The 23,569-nt window shown below is 40.6% G+C and overlaps 2 protein-coding genes across 2 annotated transcripts in view; both read right to left on the reverse strand.

Annotated features, from left to right (window-relative positions):
- Positions 1–3: 3 nt before the first annotated feature.
- Positions 4–23,569, reverse strand: part of LOC103373060 (collagen alpha-3(VI) chain-like) — a gene marked incomplete at its 3' end in the record, with an annotated part of 25,305 nt that continues 1,739 nt past the window's right edge. The window contains exons 2-15 of the mRNA XM_008302862.1: positions 15,621–15,729; positions 14,449–15,081; positions 12,297–12,893; positions 9,903–10,499; positions 8,611–9,234; positions 7,889–8,482; positions 7,186–7,791; positions 4,924–5,526; positions 3,831–4,436; positions 2,632–3,216; positions 1,913–2,497; positions 1,191–1,787; positions 431–1,018; positions 4–81 (exon numbers count right to left, since the gene is read on the reverse strand). Of these exons, the coding sequence (XP_008301084.1) occupies positions 4–81; positions 431–1,018; positions 1,191–1,787; positions 1,913–2,497; positions 2,632–3,216; positions 3,831–4,436; positions 4,924–5,526; positions 7,186–7,791; positions 7,889–8,482; positions 8,611–9,234; positions 9,903–10,499; positions 12,297–12,893; positions 14,449–15,081; positions 15,621–15,705 (7,378 nt within the window). The remainder of the gene's footprint in view (positions 82–430; positions 1,019–1,190; positions 1,788–1,912; positions 2,498–2,631; positions 3,217–3,830; positions 4,437–4,923; positions 5,527–7,185; positions 7,792–7,888; positions 8,483–8,610; positions 9,235–9,902; positions 10,500–12,296; positions 12,894–14,448; positions 15,082–15,620; positions 15,730–23,569) is intronic.
- LOC103373057 (collagen alpha-3(VI) chain-like) lies at positions 5,483–7,039 on the reverse strand. Its single transcript, XM_008302856.1, has one exon. It carries the CDS (start codon positions 6,685–6,687, stop codon positions 6,067–6,069), a length of 621 nt encoding a protein of 206 aa, XP_008301078.1. The 5' UTR covers positions 6,688–7,039; the 3' UTR covers positions 5,483–6,066.

Genomic DNA, 23,569 nt, shown 5'->3' on the forward strand with positions numbered 1-23,569 from the left:
GCATGGCTGGGAATCCACTTCGAGTACCATCAGATCCATCCAGCAAGAACACCACATCCTTTCCTGCTGGCTGTCCCACCACTAGGGAGCATAGACATGTTTTATTATATTTACATTTTTTCTAACGATTAAATTTCCACACTTCCACAAGCAGTAATACATCCATCTTCTGCACATGAAGTCTTCAACTATGAATTGAACTCTAATTTTCAGCTGCCGCTGTCACTGTATGTTGATGGAATGTTTAATGCTTGATCACAGTTTGTCAATGGTTTTCTAAGAGCAATCTTTTATTATTCACTTTGCTTTGTATTGCTGTCTTCACAATTGTTACATTTTACGCCATTGTTTTATCCAGTCATACCCAATGAAACATAATAACGTGTCAATTGTTACTCATACAATACAAATGTTGAATTTCTATTCTTACCTCCTTTCCTTTCCACCTCAACTCCCATTTCAGTAAGATGACTCATCAAACTTTGCTCAATGCCAGGGAGGTTCACAAAATCAGGGACTGAGTAAGTGTATTGTGGATCAGAGGAAATAATTTGCATCTCTGCTGAATTTGACATTCTTGATCCAATTGCAAATGCAACAACCCCTGCTGCTTTGAGTGCGTTTCCTGGCCCTCTTGGAGAATCTCTTGATCTTCCACCAGCCAATACAATTAGTATCTGCTTGGCGCCTTCATTACGTCGACCTCCAGCTTTTGAAACAAACACGTTGTCCTTTACAAACTGGAGCGCTGCTCCAATATACTGAGGCCTTCCACCTTTTGGTTTAAGGCTTGCAATGTGCTTGAGAACATCATCTTTTGAATTGTACGCATTCAGGCTGAAACTGAGTTCAGGATTGTTGCTATACTGTACAACAGCAACTTTATCTTTTCTTTGGTCCAGGTCAAACCTGTCAGCCATTTTTGCCACAAATTCACGGATAGCGCTGAATCTACTCCTTACATCATCGGATCCATCAATGAGAAATACAATGTCTCTGTTTATGCTGGAACTTGAACCTAAAAATGTCCAGAATCATGTAAATGTCATTAGTTACCAATTCAACAAATATCAAAAATCTGTTAAATACAATGCAGTTTAGATCATTTTGATGTATGTCTATACTCAATGTTAAATGAAAGTTGCAATACATATGTAAAGTTGCATGAACAAAACCTTGTTTTCACTCACCTACATCAGGGCTCATTGTGCTTTTGAGAGAAGTAATGGATGAGAGCAACTGTTTTCTCACAAGAGGAAAGTCAGAAATCTCCTTGATAAAATACTCTGCTCTGGGAGCCAATTGTTCCATCTCCAATTTATCTGCATTATTTGCTCCAACACCATAAAGAACGACTCCAGCATTTTTCAGTCTCTCCACTGGACCTAAGACATCATCTTCGGACTTTCTCCCACTTAGGAGAATCAGTATCTGTGGGACTCCCTGCAGGGCTCTGCTGCCAGATGAAGCCGTGAAGACAGTGTTTCTCACGTAATCAAGGGCTTCACCAGTGTTCACGGTAAGCCCTCCTTTCAGTTTTACATTGCTCAAATGATTCAAGACATCATCTCTCAATGAATATTTGTTCAGGAGAAAATCAGTCATGGGCTCTGTGCTGTACTGGATCAAAGCAACGTGTGCTTTTGTTGGCCCAATTTCTACTTGCTTGACAAACTCTCTGACAAATTCCAAGATTTGTTTTTCATTTGTTCTCATATCATTAGATCCATCAAGGAGGAAAACAATATCGGCACTCAAGCGTTCTACATCTGTAATTGTGGGAGTGTCTGAAATGGATATAAACAAACATGGTGTAAGATCAACATACTTGCAATATTTATATATAGTATTATTTGCAATATATAATGGTAAGCGTGCCATCTTAAAATGCTGTTATTTTTCTACTTCTTACCAGTTATAGTTGGAAATTCAGTTGTTTCTTGGGTGCCCTTCAATGTGCCTTCAAGAGATGGGTTCATGTTTTGCAGATTTTTATAGTTTGTGACGTAAAAATAATGTGCTGGTGTGTAAGCAATAGTTTGCATCTCCAAAGTATCAGCGTTCTTTGTTCCAATACTAAAAGTCTTTATTCCATTGTCTTTGAGTGACTGTGCTGGTCCTCTGACATCATCCCCCGATCTCCCACCACTAAACACATACAGATACTGAGGGACCAAGTCTTCCCGTCTGCCTCCAACTGAAGCGGCAAAGACATTGTCTCTGACAAACTCCAGTGCTTTTCCAATGTTAAGGGGTCGTCCCAATTTATGCCTCATTGTTCTAATGGAATTGAGCACATCATTGTTGGATGAATAGGAATTCAAATAGAAATTGGCTGTGGCTTCACGGCTGTATTGAACAACAGCCACTTGGTCTCTATTATTGCCCACGCTTAAACTTTCAACTATTTTTTCAACAAAGCCTCGTATGTCTTCAAACCCGTTTCGAGAGTCATATGATCCATCAATAAGAAATACAACATCACTTCTTGTAGAATCTGCAACAAAGACAAGAAATATAAAACAAAGGCAATGTGTTTTTCTTCAGGTCACTAGTAGGGTTTTTGTTGTAATTATTATTGATCATTACTAAATAGTATTTTCGTGGAAAGGTAAAAACATTAAGTCTTACCAAAACCTGCTGTGGGAGCAGTCTGCTCTGCATGGTAGAAAGCCTCTCGAAACACTGACAACAAAGTAGGAAGTTCTTCATAACCAGTAATTGAGAGTGCATAATTGGGTGTATGAGAAACTGTCTGCAGCTCTAGGGTGTCAGCATCACTTGTTCCAATGGCAACTGTTATAACACCAATATCCCTCAGTGTTCTGACTGGGGTTCTAATGTCATCCCCAGACCGTCCACCACTTAGTATTATGAGTATTTGTAAAACTCCCTCCAGAAGTCTGCTTCCAGACTCAGCAGTAAATACATGTTGGCCAACATACTTGAGAGCAGCTCCAATGTTAAGAGGATAACCTCCTTTGTGAGTCAGACCTTTTACGGCTTCAAGAACATCATTTTCTGTTGAGTAACGTCCCAAATTAAAATTAATCTCTGCCGTGTCGCTGTACTGGACCACAGCCACTTGGTCTTTGTTTGCAGCAATGTTAAGCTGCTTTGCCACAATTGTCTGAACAAAGTCTTTAATATCCGTGAATCTTCGCTGAGAATCATCAGAACCATCAAGCAAAAAAACAACGTCTCTTTTGCTGGCATCTGTAGTCACAAAGGAATAAAAACAAATTGATTGATGATGAAATTGTGATGAAAATTGTTATTCCTGCAAATGTTCATGAATGCTACATGCACAACTTGCACTGCTATTGAACTGTTTGTTGGCATAATTCACACTATGGAACAGCCAAGCAAAACTCGTTGCTTGGTGTACAGCACTGCCAAAGCAAGGGAACCCTAGAAATGCTCTGACCAAAATGCCAAAACTCAATAACTGTACCTCGGTTCCGATAACTTGCATAATGTCCAGTTATGCCAAATGGAGTAAACGAGTTGATGATCACATAACATTTGAATAAATATCAAATCTTCATCTCAGTTATCTGTCATAATTCAATTTGTCAGAGCAAAGTTGTTCTAAATAAAACCAAATGCCATTATACATGACATGCCTTCTCTTGGTAACATCCTATGAGCTAATGTATGACCAATGGTGGTTTCACATTTTTCAGTCTCTTAACTTTGGAAAATCCAACATATCTATGCACTACCATCCATCATTCACCCTGAGTTTGAATGAGTGTCTTCTGATCTACAACAATGTAACAATGCAATAAGTTGTGCATGCAGTGTAGACCTCGCCATCCCTTTCTTACCATATGGTGCTACCCTAGAATCAGAGTTCTTCTTCAGCAAAGAAAGTATTTGTTGTTCAATGTCGGACAGATCACTGGAATCTGCTGCATAGAAAGCATGACTGACTTCCTGTGCAATAGACTGTATCTCAAGTGGGTCTGCATTCTTCATTCCCACCACAAAAGCCATCACACCAATTTCCTTCAGATTTTCAGCAGCGCTTCTGACATCATCACTGGACTGTCCACCAGTTAAGAGAACCAAAAACAGAGGCGCACCCCGGAGGCGTCTACTTCCAGAAGAGGCTGTAAAAACATTGTCCTTGATGTACTGGAGGGCTGCACCAGTATTGCGGGGTCTGCCTCCTTTATGTGTCAGACTTCGTATGCTGTTCTCAACATTCTGCCGCAAATTCTCCGTTTTGAATGTGTTAAAGAAAAATTCCGCTGAAGGTTCTCTGCTGTACTGCACCACCGAAACATGATCTTTGTAGGCTTCTACATTAAGTTTTTCCACCATCCTCTCAACAAAGCCAAGCACTGCTGGAAAGTCAGTCTGCATTTCATCAGAGGAATCCAGTAAAAACACAATATCACGGTGAAAAGATTCACTTTGATCTGATGAGCCTTGATGGACAAGATGAAGCTTAGGTTAGAGTACATTCAGTTATCTGATAGATCAGTCATGAACTAAAGTTTACATACACTTGTAAAGACCACATATATCATGTCAGTCTTGAGTTTCCAATAACTCCCACAACTCTTATTTTTTCCAGTGTATATTTTTGACCAGCAGATTTTGGCATATTTCTTAAAGGCCTGTAATAGATCTATGAAACAACCAAAATGCATGATTGTTTTTTGTGACAAAGACACGTGTTTCAATCATTTTAATGATGGAGTTGTAGAAGTCACTGTCTTTACAAGTGCATGTCATGACTAGATAGATAGATAGATAGATAGATAGATAGACAGATAGATAGATAGATAGATAGATAGATAGATAGATAGATAGATAGATAGATAGACAGATAGATAGATAGATAGATAGATAGATAGATAGATAGATAGATAGATAGATAGATAGATAGATAGATAGATAGATAGATCTTACCTAAAGCATTTTGCGGTTTTTGTCTTAGCTGCTGGCGAGGCACCCTTTTCACAAATGACACAAGTTGTTGATGGATGCTCCCAATATCATCAAACCGAAGCACGGAGAAGGCATAGGAAGGGTTATGTGCAATCATTTGGAGCTCAAGTATGTCAGCATTTCTTGTACCAATGCAGAATGGAACAACTTTTTCCTGTTTTAGGGCAGCAGCAGCACTTGCAACATCATCTTGAGATCTTCCCCCAGTCAACAGAATTAATATCTGAGGAACACCTTCTTGATGCCGACTTCCTGAAGATTCAGCAAAAGCATTGCTGCTCACATAGTTAAGAGCTGCACCGGTATTGAGGGGTCTTCCCCCTTTGTGGTTCAACTGTTGGATTGCATTCAGAACATCTTGTTTTTCCACGTAAGTGTTCAAACTGAAATCCGTCTGTGGATCGTTGCTGTACTGAACCACAGAAACACGATCTTTGTTCTCAGCAACATTGAGTGTTTCTACCACTTGCTGGACAAAACTTTTCATTGCTGGAAAGCCACTCCGTGCATCATCTGACCCATCCAACAGAAATACTATGTCTCTTTGAGGGGATTCTAATTCGACTGGAAGAGAATATGAAAAGTTTGTGTAAGAATCAGAGTTATCACACACATGCTGAATGGCATTGTGGTATAATCATTACAGATTATACAGTTAGCAAAACCACTGGAGATGGTGGTGAAATTCTACCAAACAACTGCAAAAAACAAGGTGTTAGATGCGAGAACATTTAGGAAAACTGGTGGATGAAAAGAATATTGAGACACTCCAAAGGGCATATTCCTCTTTCACAAATGGAGGATGGAGAAAAGCAAATAAATATTCTGCTTAATCATAAATGTTCAGTCAATGATGTGATAATCATTGGCTCAAGGAAGAGCTTAAAAATAGAACAAAAGCTCTCCGAGGTACAAGAAGAAAAGGATGAGAGCCAAACAAGAAACAACATAACCATGGGTTGCGGCTAGCCAGTGGAGAGAGGTAAAGGAACATGAAACCGTTTGATTCAGAAGAAGATGATGCCGTTTCATCGAAATTCAAATGATGAAAGACCAAATGCACAAGAACATAAGCAAGAAGACAGTTTACTTCTCAACTACGAATCAGTGACACGTCTTACCAACAAAAGTAGGAGGTTCTGTTTGTATTCCCGCCTTGACAAATGCAGCTATCTCTGGCTGAATGGATAAAAGTTCACCAAAGACAGGCAAGTTGAAAAGGAATTTGGAAGAGAAGGCGATTTTTTGAAGTTCCCCCTGGTCAGCATTTTTCATTCCAATGGCGAAAGACACGACACCGTTTTGCTTTAAGTCAAATGCAGCTCTGGAAACATCATCATTGGATTTGCCTCCAGTCAGTAAAATCAGAATTTGAGGGACTCCCTCTCGGCGTCTACTACCAGATGAAGCAGTGAAAACATGGTCTTGCACAAACTGTAGAGCAGCTCCAGTGTTCCGAGGTCTTCCTCCTTTATGTCGAAGACTTCTTACAGCATAGATGATAGCCTTTTTGGATCTGTGAGTCATTAGGTTGAAGTAAACTTTAATGTTGTCACTATACAGCACAACGGCCACTCGAACCTTATCGTCTTCAATGTCCAGCTCTTCTGCCATTCTTCTGACAAATTCTCGAATAGCTGGGAGCCCATTTCTGGAGTCATCCGACCCATCAAGGAGAAACACTATGTCCCGCTTATTGCTCCGTGTGTCAACTAGTAGATACATGGATAGACAGAAAGAGGATTCAAGAACTGTGTGTTTGAGACTTTTCTATGTTCGTGGCCATTTATGAACATAAGCAAGTTAGAAGCTCAGTGATAAAGGTTGAGCTCAAAAGACATACGAGCTATTGCTCTGAAGCAAAACTGCAAAAGAACCATCTTTTTACAAAAAAAAAAGATGTTTGCGCAAATTTGGTGATTGATCTCCAAAGTAGTGTTTAAAAGAACAAGTGGAAAGAAAAGAGGAAGCCTGAAAGTACAGAGCAGATCATTTCTGTCAGAATAGATATTCTGGTGAGAGTAATTCTAAATGTCATGCAACATAAATGAGCCAAAATAATTTTTAAAATGATTTATCATCTTATCATTAATCATTAAATTCCAGGAATTAGTTCAGGACAGTTGAGAGAAAGAGTATTAGTGCTAGGGAGCAAAATTTGTTGTTCTGAGAGTAAAGGACATAATACTGTACTTGTAATAAAATCAGATGTCGAGCTCTTACCTACTAAATCAGAGATTCCATTCATGGTTTCCCCAGTGTCTTTGTGTATGTTCAGTGTGGCACCAAGTTGTGATTGGATTGAGGGTAACATGGAGGAGTCAGTGACCTTGTATGCAAAACCAGGTTCGAAGGCAATTGTTTCCAACTCTGAAAGGCTGGCATCTCCCACTCCAACCCCCAGTGAGATAATTTCATGCTCTTTAAGAGAAAAGGCTGGGCCTCTCACATTATCAGTGGATGGTTTGCTACTTAAAAGAATTAAAATCTGGGGCACTCCTTCCAGTCTTCGACTGCCTGTGGAAGAAGTGAAAACTCTATGCCTCACAAACTGGAGAGCTGCACCGATATTATGGCGCCTTCCACCCTTGTGCCGTAAATTATCAATGGCATTTATGTTGTCGTTCTTTGTCTTGTGAGAGCTCAGGTAAAAGTTGACCTCAGGACTATCAGCAAATTGAACCACAGACACTCTGTCTTGGCTTTCATCGACAGTGAGGCTCTCCACTACGTTCTTAACAAAGAGCTTTATGTCTGGGAATCCATCTCTGGTGTTATCAGAGCCATCCAATAGGAACACAATATCTCTTTTTACAGCATCACTTTGAGCTAAGACACAACAAATAAGGTTTAGTTATTCTCATAAAGCACCAGAAACATCAGCAAAAGTGTTAGTACGCCAATAAGAAAACATTTTTTTTCCTACCTTCTTGTAGGACAACGGCCAGCTGTTCCCTCGGAAGGCTCACATAGTTATTGAGCTTTTGTGGTATGGAGCCAAGCTCACTGAATTCTTTCACTTTGAAGGCAAATGAGGGGTTGTGGGAAATTTCCTCAATCTGCTTTGGGTCTGCATCCTTGACACCAACACCAAATGGCACGACTCCCTCTGTCTTCAGTGCACCAGCAGATTCCTTCACGTTATCCGTGGAGCGGCTTCCAGCCAAAACAATCAGGAACTGAGGGACATTTTGTGAAGCCCGACTGCCATTGCTTTCAGACAGAATGGTGTCTTTCATGAATCTCAGAGCAGAGCCTGTGTTTAAGCTTCGTCCGCCAGCCAATGTCATGCCATTGACAGCTCTTATCACGTCCTCTTTGGTTTTGTAAGTGTTAAGGTAGAAATTTGGAGTTGGCCTCTCGCTGTGTTGAACCACTGAAATTCGTACCTTGTCGATCCCAATGTCAAGTGGTTCAATGACTTTAATGATAAAATCCCGGATGTAGGCAAAATCTGCTCGAACACGATCTGTTCCATCAATGAGGAAGGCAACATCTCTTTCAACTCCAGAGATGACAACTGAGGGAAACAAAGAAAGCTTAATTAATAGTTACCAGGGTAGCTTTCTATTACAGTTGGACAGTCTGACATCACATTTATTTAATCTGACAGAGACATGCTAGAAACAGAAAAAATACTAAACTAACCAGTTTCCTCTGGAAATGTTGCCACATCGGTATCGCCAACCACTGTTATCAGCTTTGGCATGATGACTTCAGCCATAGCTGGTAAACTAGAAAAGCTTGTTTCATGATAAGCCAAATCTGGAACAAAGGCAACTGTCTTGAGAAGAGACTCATCTGCTTGTCCAGAGCTGACAGTGAAAGTCAAAACACCAGCCAAAGCCAGTTTATCAGCCACGGTCTTAACCTCATCCTGGGGGGGACCGCCTGTGATCAAGACCAAAACCTGCTGGACACCCTGCCTCCTGCGGGACCCAGTTGATGGCTGGAACATATTGGCCAGGGCATAATTCATGGCAGTTGCTGTATTCAAAACTGATCCTCCAGTCAGGCTGAGTTGAGAGATTCTATTTACAACATCTTGTCTGTTGCTGTAGCTGTTCAGGTAAAATTCTATTTTTGGACGGGCAGCAAACTGCAGGAGACCAATCTGGACTCTGTCAGGACGTACATCCAGTTGGTTGACCACGTTGATCATGAAGTCTCTCACATAGGGGAAGTTACCGCTGCCAATGTAGTTTGAGCCATCCACAAGGAAGACAATGTCTCGGACAACTTTTTGTGTCTGCACTGTAGTTATCTCCACCACTGAGGAAGGCACAAAAACAAAATAATTATTTTCTGTCGAAAACCATGTACAAACACTTTCATTAGTGACACATTAAACAGTCAAAGGGCCGTCATTGAACTGCAGGAAGATTTTGTCACCTAAAGCTCTTCATGTACTCAGCATTTTCTGGTTCTTTCTTCCGGTATTATTATTTTGGGAATTACTTAAACATGATCCTCAGACCAAACTCATCAAGGTTCTTATCTTGGTATGTAGGCAATACAACAAAATCTACTACTGGTCTGCTGTTGAGAAGCTCTAAAGGTAAAGCAGCAGCAAATATTTTGTTTGGATCAACAGAGAAAACTTTTAAAAAACTCTCTGAGGTCACAACCATGTGTGTTAAGCCAAGTGTGAGTGAGTGTACAAGCCAAATCTGTCATATTTCAGTTGGGTGGACATCTGATCATATGTTTAGAAATCAAAGAGCATATAGGATTTTGCTGGCTTTGTTATAGTTGCCCCTGACGAGGTGCAAGTATCACATTCATAGAGTAACATAGAGTAATCGGTCCCCTTTGTTTTTATCATGCATCACTCGGTTTCAGAAGCATATGCATTTGTTGTTTTCCAACTTATTTCTTTATTTATGTTTGGGACATATTACTTTTCAAATGTATTGTATGTTTAGAAAACAAAGACTTACCTGGCTCAGTGGGTACTTCAGTCACCACCACCACCCCAGCTAGAGTAGAGAGAGCATCAACAACTTCCCTTGGGTTGCGAAACAGTTGGCGGAAGTCCTTGTTCATGAATACAACTCTTTCAGCAAAGGCAATCTGCTTCAGCTCCTCCTCATCAGCAGCCCTTGAGCCTGCAGCCAGAGTCAGTACACCCATTTGCTTCAGGGCCAGAGCAGGTTGTTCCACACTGTCACTAGACTTTTTACTGGTCAGTAACAGCACAAGTTGGGGCACCTGCTGCTGAATACGACTGCCCCTCGCAGGCTGCAGCATATTCGTCCGCACAAAGTCCAAGGCTGCTCCGATGTTGATTGTCTGTCCTGGTCTTGGTCGGATCGTACCCAAAGCAGCTGCTATTGCCTCCCTGGTTCCATGGGTGTTCAAATCCATCTCAAGTCTCGGGACAGTGCTGAATTGGGCAATACCCACTTGAACTCCGTCTGGACCAATTGGCATCCTGTCGACAAACCTCTTGATGAATTCGCGTAAACCGTTGATGGTTGCGGTTCCCATTGTACTGTCAATCAGGAAAATGACGTCTCGTTTTCCAATTGCCACAACTGAAAGAAGACATTACAATTAGAATAAAGGTAGATTTTAAGAAATGTTATAGTCATGAAGCTGTAAGCACTGATGACTAAGAAGTTATTTGGGATATGCGTTAAGTAATACTGATCTACAAGCAGAAAAAATGGAGATACATTGTCTTTTCTTCAACAGTGTATCCTTATTAATATGAATTACAGTTACTCTCAAACTTCTACAATACTTTTGATTGCTGTTTCTATTGGTTACAGCTAATTTTTATGAAGTAGTTTGAAGAATTATTTACAATTATTTAATTTAATTTATTTTACTTTCACAAAACATTTTAAAGTATGCTGTACACTCAAAGTGTATTTGCAACCTCCCCAATAATGAGGATTTCTTAACTTCAGACACTAGAAAACTTCATTCAAAATTCAAATCTACAAAGTAAAATGCACACAAACTTATTTTAATTCTAGAACTTGTAACTGTAAAACATTATATTAATGGTTGTTTTGGGGAATATTTGACACAGTATTGGTACAAGGCGCTATGCATTTCTATGCATTTATTAAGTGGGCAGCATGTGCCCTGTTCAAAGCTAAGCTAGGTGTACTCTACCTGCCAAAATTTACAACACCCGCTAAGAGTGAGTAAGTACTGTAAAAGCTTTTCACTTTGAGCTTGTTTTAAATTTTTTCTTGCTACGTAGCCATAAAAAATGCCCAGTCTGTGTATGAATTTAAAACGCTCAGGTTAACACTCTGAACCCCAAGACCCACAGACAAGTTTGAAAGACATGTTCTTAACAAAAAATGCCCAAATCAAACCATTTATTATGCAAAAAAAAAAAAAAAAAAAAAAAGAGAATAACAAAAAGTAATTATCTTTGTTTCCTACATAATAGGCTGCACTGGAACACTATGCACCAAAAAAGAACGAGTAATGACCAAAAAAAAAAAAAAAAAAAAAAAAACCACTAACTTTGCAATGGTTCATGAATGTTCCATGTTTGACGTGCCATAACTAGTTTGTGGAGGTTGTAAAAAAGCAAACAGGCCTCGTCAAATAGTCTATCTATAGCAGGTAAAGCCCCTTTTTTTCGAATGTTGGCAAGACCTCTGGTAACTTATATTGTAGCCTACATAATGATTCCAATTTTGGGTTTTTTTGTAAAACAAAAAATCTAATTAATGATTTTTTTATATGTGGCATTATAACTGTGTCATACTGCACAGAAGACATTTAGTTCTCTCTACTTCTAGGCATCTTTTTGCTGTTTCTATAAAGCTGCAGGACTTTACATTGCAGTGAAAAATTAGCCCACAGTGACTAAAAATGTCAAAAGAACAAAAACCAAAAAGAAAAACCAATGGCTAGAAACTGCTTGGGGTTTAGAGAGTTCAAAATGTTTGTGCAATGTTACAAACTTGTAACTGTAATTTGAGATGGTGTATAACTTTTGTTGAAAACATGCTGTTTAACAAACTGGGTTCTGAAACATACAGAAAGGTAGCAGGGCTATGTCCTAATGTCCTTTTCTTAGTAGAATATCTGTTAACAATTAAGCTCACTACCTTTGCAAAGGTTTAATGTAAGACAGTCACAATTCAACTAAGTGCCATGCACTAACCTGTCACTATTACTACTGTTAGAAACCTTAAGATCAAGAACATAGCAAATTCAAGTTTAGCACAAGAATGTCTTACATTGTACAGTATTTATATATATATTTTTTTATTGATTATAAGTTTTCCCAGGCTTTTAATTTACTAAGTCCCCTTCCACAAACAAAATGTCCCACCAACATTTACAGAGAAGTTACATACCTTCTGTGAACTCATTCTGAACTATAATGGTGCGCTGGACCACCCCGTTAATGTATGGGAACAGCTGGTCACTCATGCTTGCAACTGCTCTGAAATCAGGGGCTGACAGGACAAACGTTTTGTCTGTAGCGACTGCTTCCAGATCTGCAGTGGCAGTGTCACCAATCGCCACGCCAAATGTGATAACGCTGGCCCTCTTAAGGGCCCGGTCACCGGCGCCAGTATCATCAGTGGATGGCCCAGCACTGACAACCACCACCATCTGAGGCACACCCTCGTCTGCCCTGCCCCCAGCTGTTTCGCTCAAAAGGCTCTCAGCCACTTCCTCCAAGGCAGCGCCCAGGTTAGATTCATCGCCCCCTGAGTAGGTGAGGCCTTTCACAGCTTCCAGGACCGATGACTTGCTGTCATAGCTATTTAGATAGAACTTTATTTGTGGATCGGTGTTGTACTGGATCAAGGCCACCCGAATAGTGTCCCTGCCCACATCGAGGCGCTCAATGATTTTCAAAACCAAATCGCGCACATAGGGGAAGTTTGCTGCTCCAACGTTCTGTGATCCGTCAATTAAGAGTACTAGGTCAGCTGAATCTTGTGCTTTAAGGAGAGAGAGAGAAAACAAAACAAAATGGAACTTGTAAAAGCGTTAACATAGTGAGACAGGGACAAAGACTTCAATCAGAGAACTCGTGCTAGCATATCATTGCATGTGTCAAGTAACATTCAAAGTGAACAAATCAACAACATTACAAAACACACAATACTGCATGTAGGCTGAACCAGGGAGATTTCCTAAAGTGAGGTAACTTTTAGATTTTTTTTGCCCTCATTATATCATTATCAAATGGATTACAGTGTTTTCCCATCAGGGCAGACTACAGCAAACAAAATATGACATAATATAGGCTGTAATAGGGAAAACAGCTGTGATGGATATGAAAAAAAGTTTAATTGTTACTTTAAGCAATAAAATGGGAAAAGTTTATAAAAATCATAAGGCAAAAACAAGGACGGACTATTAAAAAATGACAAAAAATGATAATACTAATGATACTAATACTAAATGTTTACTCATTGAAGAATAAACTTATAGGAAATAAAGAAACAAAATCTGCAGTTACTTAAAAAAAAATTAGTTTCAACTAAAAAACAAATAATATCTCAAATTTGTGTAACATTTATGAGCTCCACTGAGTTCAGTCATCCCATGCAGACTCTTGTTACAGACCTCAGGTGAAGTGACCAGTCATGACCCTGTGGACCATCCTTAGAGCCTACATGTTGCTACTACTTGAGAACATTGTAAGTGTGATTCTATACAACAAGAGCAAAATGATGTACATTTGTGATGTTTCTAAATCATTTTTGGATCATCTGTGCTTCCATTTGACTTTTTTTTCAGTTAAATATCCTTGAATGGATTTTTATCTTTCTCATTCCTGTGACTTACTGTAATGTACTGCAAACAGTTAAAGGAGCTCTACGTGTAAATAAACATTCTCAAAGTACTTCTGCAGGTCACGGATGAGTCCAGACAGGTTCATCACTGTTTCAAATACAGAATATTGCACATATCTTACACAGATAGACATTGTGACTGATAAAGACAAACATACATGTGCAGGACACATAAGCAGTGGCGCGTGGTTAGCTGTTGTTAAAAGCTCGTTGATTGACTTTGGGATGGGATGTTTAAACGGATAAAGCATCCCGGTGGTCACGTTCTTCTCTATATTCTGATGGAACGTTGGTGCCTTTGTCCACTCTACTACAAAGAGTCATCATCTAAAAGTGGTGCCTTGAATTATGATTTAGGTTTATACTGTACACTGTGTACCGTATTTAAAAGCATCTGGGACAGAATGAATCTGTGCCATTAGCATAAACCGAGCACCCTAATCCAAGATGTAGTAGAGGTCTCAGTCACATGCAGATCTCGTAGTGATTTTTAAAGCATTCGGGGCATATTAAGTGTGGTAAGACAAAAAAGAGTGATGTTAATTTTGCAGGTGGGCAGTGAAAGGTTATTGTGGTTAAAAAAAAATACTTGATTGTGTTAATAAAAAGTCCAGTCACGTCGTCATATGCAGCAGCTTCTTCCTGCACATGTAGACACATTAGTATGGTAGTGACACTGGTCCCATTTTATTACCTGTCCCTCCTTCAGCCACAGGGGCCTCATTTCCCATGGGAGCAACCCCTGACTGGGTCACTGCACCGCAAATCCCCACTACTAATTCTTGGATTATATCCCGCAAGGCCAGGAAAGAGTCTACACTGAACACATGAGTGGCATGAGGTTGGCTAGCCATCTCCCTGAGCTCCGAGTCCACCGCATCCTGAACTCCAACTGCAAACATCTCCACGCCTGCCAGTTGCAGCACCTGAGCCGGCTCGGCCACGTCATCCTGAGAGCGCCCGTCTGTTAGCACCAACACCACCTGGACCGCCCCGTCAGCAGCACGGCTGCCCGAAGCAGCGGTCATGTGTGTACGTATCAGGTAATCCAGACCTAGGCCAGTGCGGGTGCCCCCACCACGGTAAGACATAGCCTTGATGTGTGCCAGGACTCCCTGTGTTGTTGGGTAGCTCTTGAGATGGAACTCAGTTTCAGGCCTGCTACTGTACTGGACAAGGGCGAACTTAAACTTTTCTCCTCCAACCTGGTGCAGTGATTGTATCAAGGTGTATAGAAAATGTCTGACATGCTCAAAGTTCTCCTCTCCCATACTCCAGGATGAATCCACTAGAAAGTATATATCAGCTGCCAACCCTTGTGCACAATCTTCAGAAGCGTGTTTGGAGGACAAAAGTAAAGACCAATGAAAAGATGCTTGATGCATGGTACCAAAATATTATGATACTACTGTACACTGTTGCACAATATGACTGTACGATTTAGGTCATTTTATGTTTGACAGCGTCAGTCTGATTAGATTCCTAAAAGCATCTGACTTAGTGTAGTACTGTAATGTTTCTAGAAGCTTCTATTCAGATTTTATTTTTTTTTTGTCCCATATAGAGACTGATATTTTGAATTTGTATGCTAAATGGTAAAAAGAGACAGTTCAGCAACAATGCTTACCAGAGTGGGAAAAAAAATCTTTATTTTACGTCTTTGTTTGTTTTTTTAAATCATTAGAAGTTTATTAATCTCCACATTGCTATTTGAAAAGGTGCAGATGTAGATTATATATTTTAAGCAGAGAAAAACAAAAATTACATCCTGCTAAGTGTTGCTGAAAACTGAAAAAAATAAAAATTGTAAGCAAAAAACGACGACTCTCTGCCGACTGACACTGAGATGAATTCGGTTGAACTTACCATCCTGAGCATCAAGTTTAGGGAGGAGTCCCGCGAACAGGACGCCTAGAAGAGCACACAACGGTAACAACCGGTGCCTCTTCATCTTCAGAGGAAACAGAGAACACACCTGTGAAACCAGAAACAATAAAATATGAGTCAGAAAGCATACACGCCAGACATTTTTTAACATGACAGTGTCTCCACACACTTAAAAACATCATATGTTCACATGTAGCTTGTATTTCTGTTATGTGCTTCTCTAAATATAACACACAGCATTACAAGGGTGCAACCTTTAATTTTTGACAGCGTACAAGAGAAAAAAATGTTGTGTCAAACTGTGAAAACCACAGCGATGTCAGCACATCCCAGTTGCTCAACACTGCGACGCCCATTTTTCATTACATTATCATCACATGCAGCCTCAGTGTAAGCGAGGGAGCTGCAGCAGTAGAGAGCGATTATGATGAAAACCACCTGCTACAAATACCAGCCAATGTACTTTGGTAATTAACTCGCCTTGGCAGCTATTGAATTTTCCAACTCACAAAATAATATCCTTTTAAAAGGGGGTGTTGGACTGGAAAGTCCACTTTCACAGCAGGGGTGTGTGTTTTTTATTTGCTCAGATTTTCCTCCATTGTGATGTAAAGTAATGTCCCAGGAAATGAAAGAGAAGTCACACATTGTTCACACCTGACATGATCAGTTCAGCTCATGGGTTTCAGCACCTACTTATTTAGGCTGTAACACAGGAAAAATTTAAGTAGATTTTTACAAACGCAGCATTGGAACAAACCTAAAGAAAAGTCCTAACCCAGGAGCCCCAAAAGTCCTACATTTAAACCAGTTATCACAGAGATAGATATGCAGGTATAGAAGCACTCAGACTCTGTTTCATGTGATCGATTCCATCATTACTACAAAGCAAATCCACAGCTTTAAAAAAAAAAAAAACACCCTCACGAAGCAAGGACAGTTCACTTTCCTTCCTTTCTGGGAGTAAAACAAACAGACAAGTCCAAGGCACACACTTGCACACACACCTAACCTATAAAATTTCCGACCACCCTGTGGTGATAATGTGGGTCCAGAAACACCAGAGCACAAAAGCAATTACATTTTTTATTACAGTGAAACTTAAAACTGCAAAACTGAAGACGACTAAACGCCCCCAAATAACCCCAAACGTCCGACTGTGATCTGGCGGACTCGCCGCTCTGGAAGTCAACACAAAATGATATAAACACAAACTCAAAGGGGATCCTGAAGAGTAAAGCACACGGCCTGTGACCAGTGAAGTCCTCTCCATTAAGCTAATGATGGGGAGTAAAAGTAGAGCCAGTGGAGTCGTTTTAACAGCTCATGTGTCTGCTGGTAGACGCGCAGTAAAAGCTCAGCGCTAATGGCGGCTCTGAGGTGAGCCATCAGAAAAGTGGCACTTTACATCATTAGGGGTTTACTGCCCATTTGTTCAGGAATAAACTAAAAGAGAGCTATTTCTAGAACGTGCAAGAAGTGTGCATTTTCCAGTGCTTCAAAATGTGGTTACATCACTAAATAATGAGTGATGCCCTCTAGTGGAAAATGCAGGTACAGCATCTTATAACAGGCCCTGATTGTTCTCGAATGAAGACATACATCAAACCTCCACACAATTTATCTGACTCTCATCATGCTCATGTTCTCTCCATGAAAAAAAAAAAAGACTTGGGGTCCTTAAAATGGCACGAATTCAAACTTGCAGTGTACAGTGCCTTTGTTAATATGTGCTTTCTTAGATCAAACAACCTGTTGTGTAGCAGCCGCCTCTGCACCAGTGACAACGTGTTGAAGTTTTTATCTGCCTATAATCAGAATGGTTTTATGTCAGCCTGTAACATTGGCTCGTTTTTGCTGTTTTGGCCTTAAATTAACACTCTTCAACACATATATTTACAGAATAATGCCCAGAACATGAAGCACCAGGTTGTGCACCTCTTTAGATTTACACTTTTCTAAGGCCCTAAACCTGATTCTGTAAATTCCAGGTGGCCCATGGAAAGTCAGGAAAAAAAACTGCAGGTACTGTAAATTAACTAAGTTGATTTTGGCACATAGTTTGCTACTATTTAAGTGGTTTCTAATACTCCCAGTAAGCGTGGATATGCTGACAAGTAATATAAATAAAACCCCAAACTACATCGACATTTAAATAGAAACTATACAAAATAGTCAGTGCAAAGTGTCTGCTTCTAAACTTGAGCAACAATGCACACTCATCTTATAAAGTCTGAGTCATGGAAAAGGTCATTATCTAGAGTGTATTCAAGCGATAATGGATTATAAACACATGGCTGATGAGCTCAGTGTAAAACTGCAGTCATGCTGTTTATACTGTGATGTGTCCACAGTTTATTCAGACACACTTTGCAGCTGAGAGTAAAACTCTGAAAATCCAAACTGGTGGAAAATAACACAGTAACACTGTAGTTGTACTCACTTTTTTACACAAGCCCACTCGAGTGATCATAAAAATGCATGAACCAAACAAAAAATCTTGTAATGCTGTCATGCAGTTGAAGATTTGAGATGGTTATCGAAGTGATTTTTTTAAAAGGCAGCTGCAGAACTGTCACACAAAATGTCATAACCAGTTATTGGGACACTCTGTCGTGCATATAAAGATCACACTGACTGCACATTTACTTTTTCTTTGACAATATTTGCTTTCACCAAACAAATATATCACATACTTGGAGAGCATGGTGTATTTCTACCAAGTAAAGAATGTTTTTTTTTTTAAGTCTGTGGAAACTGCAGTGTCCCTGCAGTCTCCACATTCCGTCACTATCCAGATATAGGGCCTAAATCACCAAGTTCCTTCATTTCAAGGAAACCTAAGCTCCCTTGGACGCTGCACCAGATGTTTGTGTTCTCCACTCATGCTCATGTGATTTCAGGTCACTCAAAAGCCACTTCTCTGCACAGTTTGCCAGACTTGGCCAATGTGTCAACACTATGGCTTCCCCTCAGCACCACAGAGGAAAACATAGTAGCACAGTGGAGTCTTGTTTTCTCTGATAAAAGCAGCCAAACAATGGCGGCACAGGGAGTTATGTAAGAGAGAAAATTCAGAGAGAAATGCAGTAACCTGAAGCTGCATTATGTTATTTCCCACTTGGAAGCAGGACTTACCACACGCGCATTTTGCATATTGTCACTTAAAGTTTTTAATGTCCAACAAAAGGGGTTGATAAAACTACTGAGACTAATGCAACAGCAGATTTGGAAGGCATTAAAGCAAAACAAGAAAAAAAAGAGGTACGACATGCAAAAACATGTGAATTATCAACCATCTGCAAAGCTGATTGATAATTTGTAAAACATGTGAATTAGTCCCTGAGAGCAGCCCATCATGCATCACACAATGTCAGTTTTTCCATTGTTATCATATCATTGAGTTCAGCTTTGATATAAAACTTATTTATTAAGGGTGGACTCAGTAGTTTTAATCCAAAACAAATTTTGTTTTTCTTTTACAGTAATATCTTCACAGTATCCTAACTTCAGTTTGAAGGCCAAAAAATAAAAGATTCCTGACTTTTTAAATGGAGAACGAACAAAGTGGCTCCACACACAGCGATTCCCACAACACTAATCCAGTGTGTTATGTGCACGTTCTTGCTTGTACACAGGACTTGGCTGAAAGGAAGGAGGAGGTGGGATGGGAAAACGGGGAGCGGGAAGGCTGTTAAACCTGGCACATGCCATCCAATCGTACTAACGAGCTAAATTACAACAATCTTTAGCCAGAATCACAGAATGCACCTTTAAACTCAATCCCAAAACATGTCAGCGCCAATGCAATCTTATATCATGTCAGGGACGGCACAAAATCTTTGTAGCATCCTTTGGGAGAACTTCTACTCATTCTCTACTTCTGCCACATAAATCACAGCTTTAAAACTGCCATCTCTGAATGTAAACTCTTCATCAATAGCAATGACAAAATGGATTGAAAGAATGTTCAACAATGTCATTTTAATGCATCAGCTGCCATGAAGGCGCACAACAATAACACAAAGTTCAGCTGCATGAACAAACTGTAGCCATGCTCATGACTGGCTCATAACAGCCTATCAAGCCTATCATAGCCCTCAGTTATGCTGCTCCGTTTTTCTCCCAGTGGTTTCCATGCATGTCTCCCGAGGCATGCTAGTCCACAGCCACCTGGGCCTCTCCTCGCCCTCATTTGCTAGGGCCGACACCCTTGGATCCCCCATCACTTCCACCCAAGCAATGCACTCTCAACGGCCAGCTGCGAGGGCTGACTGACCACAGAGGACAGTGTAGGGTTTCTCTCCATGACACAACTCCAATTACCCCCAACATTACCCTCAGCGCAGTGCAGCAACTTGTACCTCGGGTTTTATTTGCTTTCTGTATTTAATTTGTATCAAGGTGTGTATTTATTTGTTCAATATTGCCTGTGCGCTTTGAATTCAAATTAAACTTGTTTTCTGCTGGCCTTTATCAAAATAAGCTTTTTAAAAATGATAAATAATCGTCCAAATCAACTGAAATTAAACATTTTATTATTAAAAAAAATCTTTCAGCTTCACTGCCCAGGCCTTCCTCTAAGCTTTAATCCTCAATGCTGCTCCTTTAAAATGATTAATTTTCTTGTGTTTGCAGACGAATGATATAACTGTAGCTACAGGTAGGTCAGCTTTTGTATTAATTTTAGCCTGTTACATACAGTTTGTAGCAAATATACATAAGTGACAGTGTATCTTTTTCTTTGCTACCACTAGGAGTCACCAAAGTCCAAAATTTTTAAATCTTTCACACTCGGTAAGCATTTAAAGATGATGTTCATGGGCCATCCAGCCACATCTATCATGTTGCACATGCCTGAGCCTAACTATTAATAACAAAGGCGTGTGTGTCTGTGTGTGTGTGTGTGTGTGTGTCCATGATATGCAGAGTCACCACCTTATCTGCACTCTGCTATTAAATGACAGGCTAAATAGAACCGTTTAAGTGGTGATCGGTTTATGTTGAATAGGGAGCTGAACATACAGTCTGTACACTGTATAGCACTACATCTTGCTCAGTGTTGTTAAAACTGTCAGTTTCCAAAAAACTGCAGATGCTGCAAAGTGCCCATGAGCACTCTGAGACACATTTGCAAAGGGACCTCACACACACATTTATAGCTGGGACCACACACTAACACGTGCATACATAAAAACACACAAGCTCACAGTGCAGTGCAGCACACTTATCCAGCCTCAGTGACAGATAACAATGCTGGTGCTTTTGGCCACTGCATCAGTGGACCACCTAGGGTAGGAGGACAGGCACAGTTCAGTCACCTCACAGAACCAAATGGGTCTTCATGCACAAAGGGTTGTTGCAGTGGGTATATTTTCCCACAAAACTCTTTCTTAAAGTCATGAGAAAGAGATGCTTAGTTTTAGAAAATATGTTGGACACATAAAAGGTTTGAACAAACCCATGCAAAATATAACCAGTTATATTTCCATTTTTTTCATTTCACCAAGCCACGGCATTAAAACCACCTGCCTAAAACGGTGCATGTCCCTCTCGTGCTGCCAAAACAGCTCCGACCCACTGGGGCATGGACACCGGAGCTCTGGGGCTGTCCTGTGTTGTCTGGCATGAGGAGGTTGGCAGGAGATCCTTTGGGTCCTGTGGCCTCCATGTATTGGGCTTGTTCCAGTGCATTTACATAGATGCATGATCAGATTGGGATCTGGAGAGTTTGAAAACTGAGTAACACCTGGGCTTTTCGTGTTGTGTTCCTGAACACTTTATGTGGTGTGACGGGGTGCATGGCCCTGCTGGAGGAGACCGCTGTCATGGGAGGGTGTGCTGCATGGCCTGCATCAGTGTTTAGGTGGCTGGTACATGTCAAAGTAACATGAATACCAGGAAATAAAGTTTCCCAGCAGAACTGTGCATTGTGATGGGATGATCGATGTTATTTCCTTTAACAGTCAGTGGTTTTAGTGTTGTGGCTGATTGGTGTACAATGGTGTGGATGTTGCTTTGACAAATAGCGCACCTCTGAATATTCTACTCCACATTCTAATGGTAAAACAATGTGCCCTGCCACACTGCAAAAACTAGATGAGGAGCAAGACCAAGAGCATAAAATGTTGACCCGGCCTCCAAACTCCCATGATCTGATCAAGAATCCACAAGATGTGCTGAAACAGTCCTGATCCAAAGAGGTCTCACCCTGCAACCCACGGGAACCAAAGGGTCCGCTGCCAACATCACAGTACCAGACAGACACCACAGGACACCCCAGATGATCCATGTAAATGTCCCAGTGGGTCAGCACGGTTTTGATGGCATAAAGGTGTGTATGTCCGTGCAATCTGGAGCAATTCAGCTCATTGTTTAGGTTCAGTCTCACCAGGTATCTGTGTTCAGCTGTGAAAAAATGGCCAGCTACCAAAGTTAGCTGCTCGCTAGGACACCTCTACATGTGTGCAATATCAACCAAAAGTTGAAAACACGTAAGGGCTGCATTAAGAGCTTGTTTCTGCTGCACCCAAGTGGCCAAAGAATCTGATTCTGAATCTGCAAACACTTTATAATTATCTAACTAATCTGGGTTAAGGTATACAAATTTTATTATGTTCAAATCCAACACATTGTCCTAATATTATTGATTGTGTGAACATTTTGCCAATACAACCACACATTTGCAATCTGAGATTTCCTTTTAATATTTTTTGGGGGGAAAAAGTGAGTAACTGGTTGTGCAATTCGCCACACTGGCACAGCAACGTTTCTGTTGGCAACCAACTCCTGAGGCACGGTGTAGCACAACTTATATCATAACCCACTGCTCACGTAAGAAGATGTGTTTCCTGCTACTTGCAGATGTTTTTTTATTACTTCGCTTGAGCCACAATTGTGTCATCAATTATAAAGAGACACATATACATGCATAAGAGAGGAAATGATCTAATTCTTCATTTACATTAAGCAACTTGAATTTATCCAAGATGAGAAACTGTAATGTGAAAACCATACGTCATGCTTTTGGGCTTCATGGGTCACATTTTCAATTTGGCTCAGCCTCAGCAGCTCCCTTGACACTTTACACATTGCAGACCGAAAACCTATACACATCACTTGTAATGTTAACAACAGTCACTGATGCCACTGTGCATAAACTACCTCTAAAGGCCTGTTCTCCACGGCCATTTCTTAAAACTTTCCACCACATTTGAAGCTAAATTAGAGGTGGGAAAAGCGAGATGAGAAGGGAAAGCACTCAATTGTAGGTTCTGAGCATAAGACATCGTGCATCATGCAGAGAAATGTCATTATTACTGCAGCATGTGTGACTTTGCATGAGATAACCTCTGAGGCTGAGAGCATCCACCCACATCTCAGCTGGAAGGGATGACATGTGTGGCGCAGATGAGCGGAGGATCAATGATAAAGTTAAAAGTGGGAGGGGGACGCAGGCTGGGCGGGCAGCTCCACACAGCTGGTGTGTGTTAGTCTGTCTGACACCTGGCAGATGTGTGCTCTGGTGTCTTGGCCAATCTAAGCCTGTTCACATATTAAACCCGACACTTATGTAGTGCTGGTTAGAATGAGAGAGAGGAACATGATGAAATAACTTGTTGAGAAGGCGAATTCATTTCTAAAGGTCAACTCTCTTCCTGATAAACATTTCAGCTGATCTGTGAGTCAGCCTTTGCGCTGCCTTTCATCCATCAAAACTGTTTAAGCCACTTACAAGACCGGTGCTCCCACCAACCAGTGCATCCCTGACAATTATTGATGGTTACTTCCTTGAAAAAAAAGAATATCAGCTTAGTAGTTCCCTGAGACCTTTCTGAAAACTTTTCCAGACATCTGTGCTACATCATGGAAAAAAGACAACAAGCTGGAGAGAGCGGAGTAGCCATAAAACATATTAATGCTGATTT

The sequence above is a fragment of the Stegastes partitus genome, unplaced genomic scaffold, assembly GCF_000690725.1.
Source record: "Stegastes partitus isolate 25-593 unplaced genomic scaffold, Stegastes_partitus-1.0.2 Scaffold1898, whole genome shotgun sequence".
Lineage (NCBI taxonomy): Eukaryota > Metazoa > Chordata > Actinopteri > Pomacentridae > Stegastes > Stegastes partitus.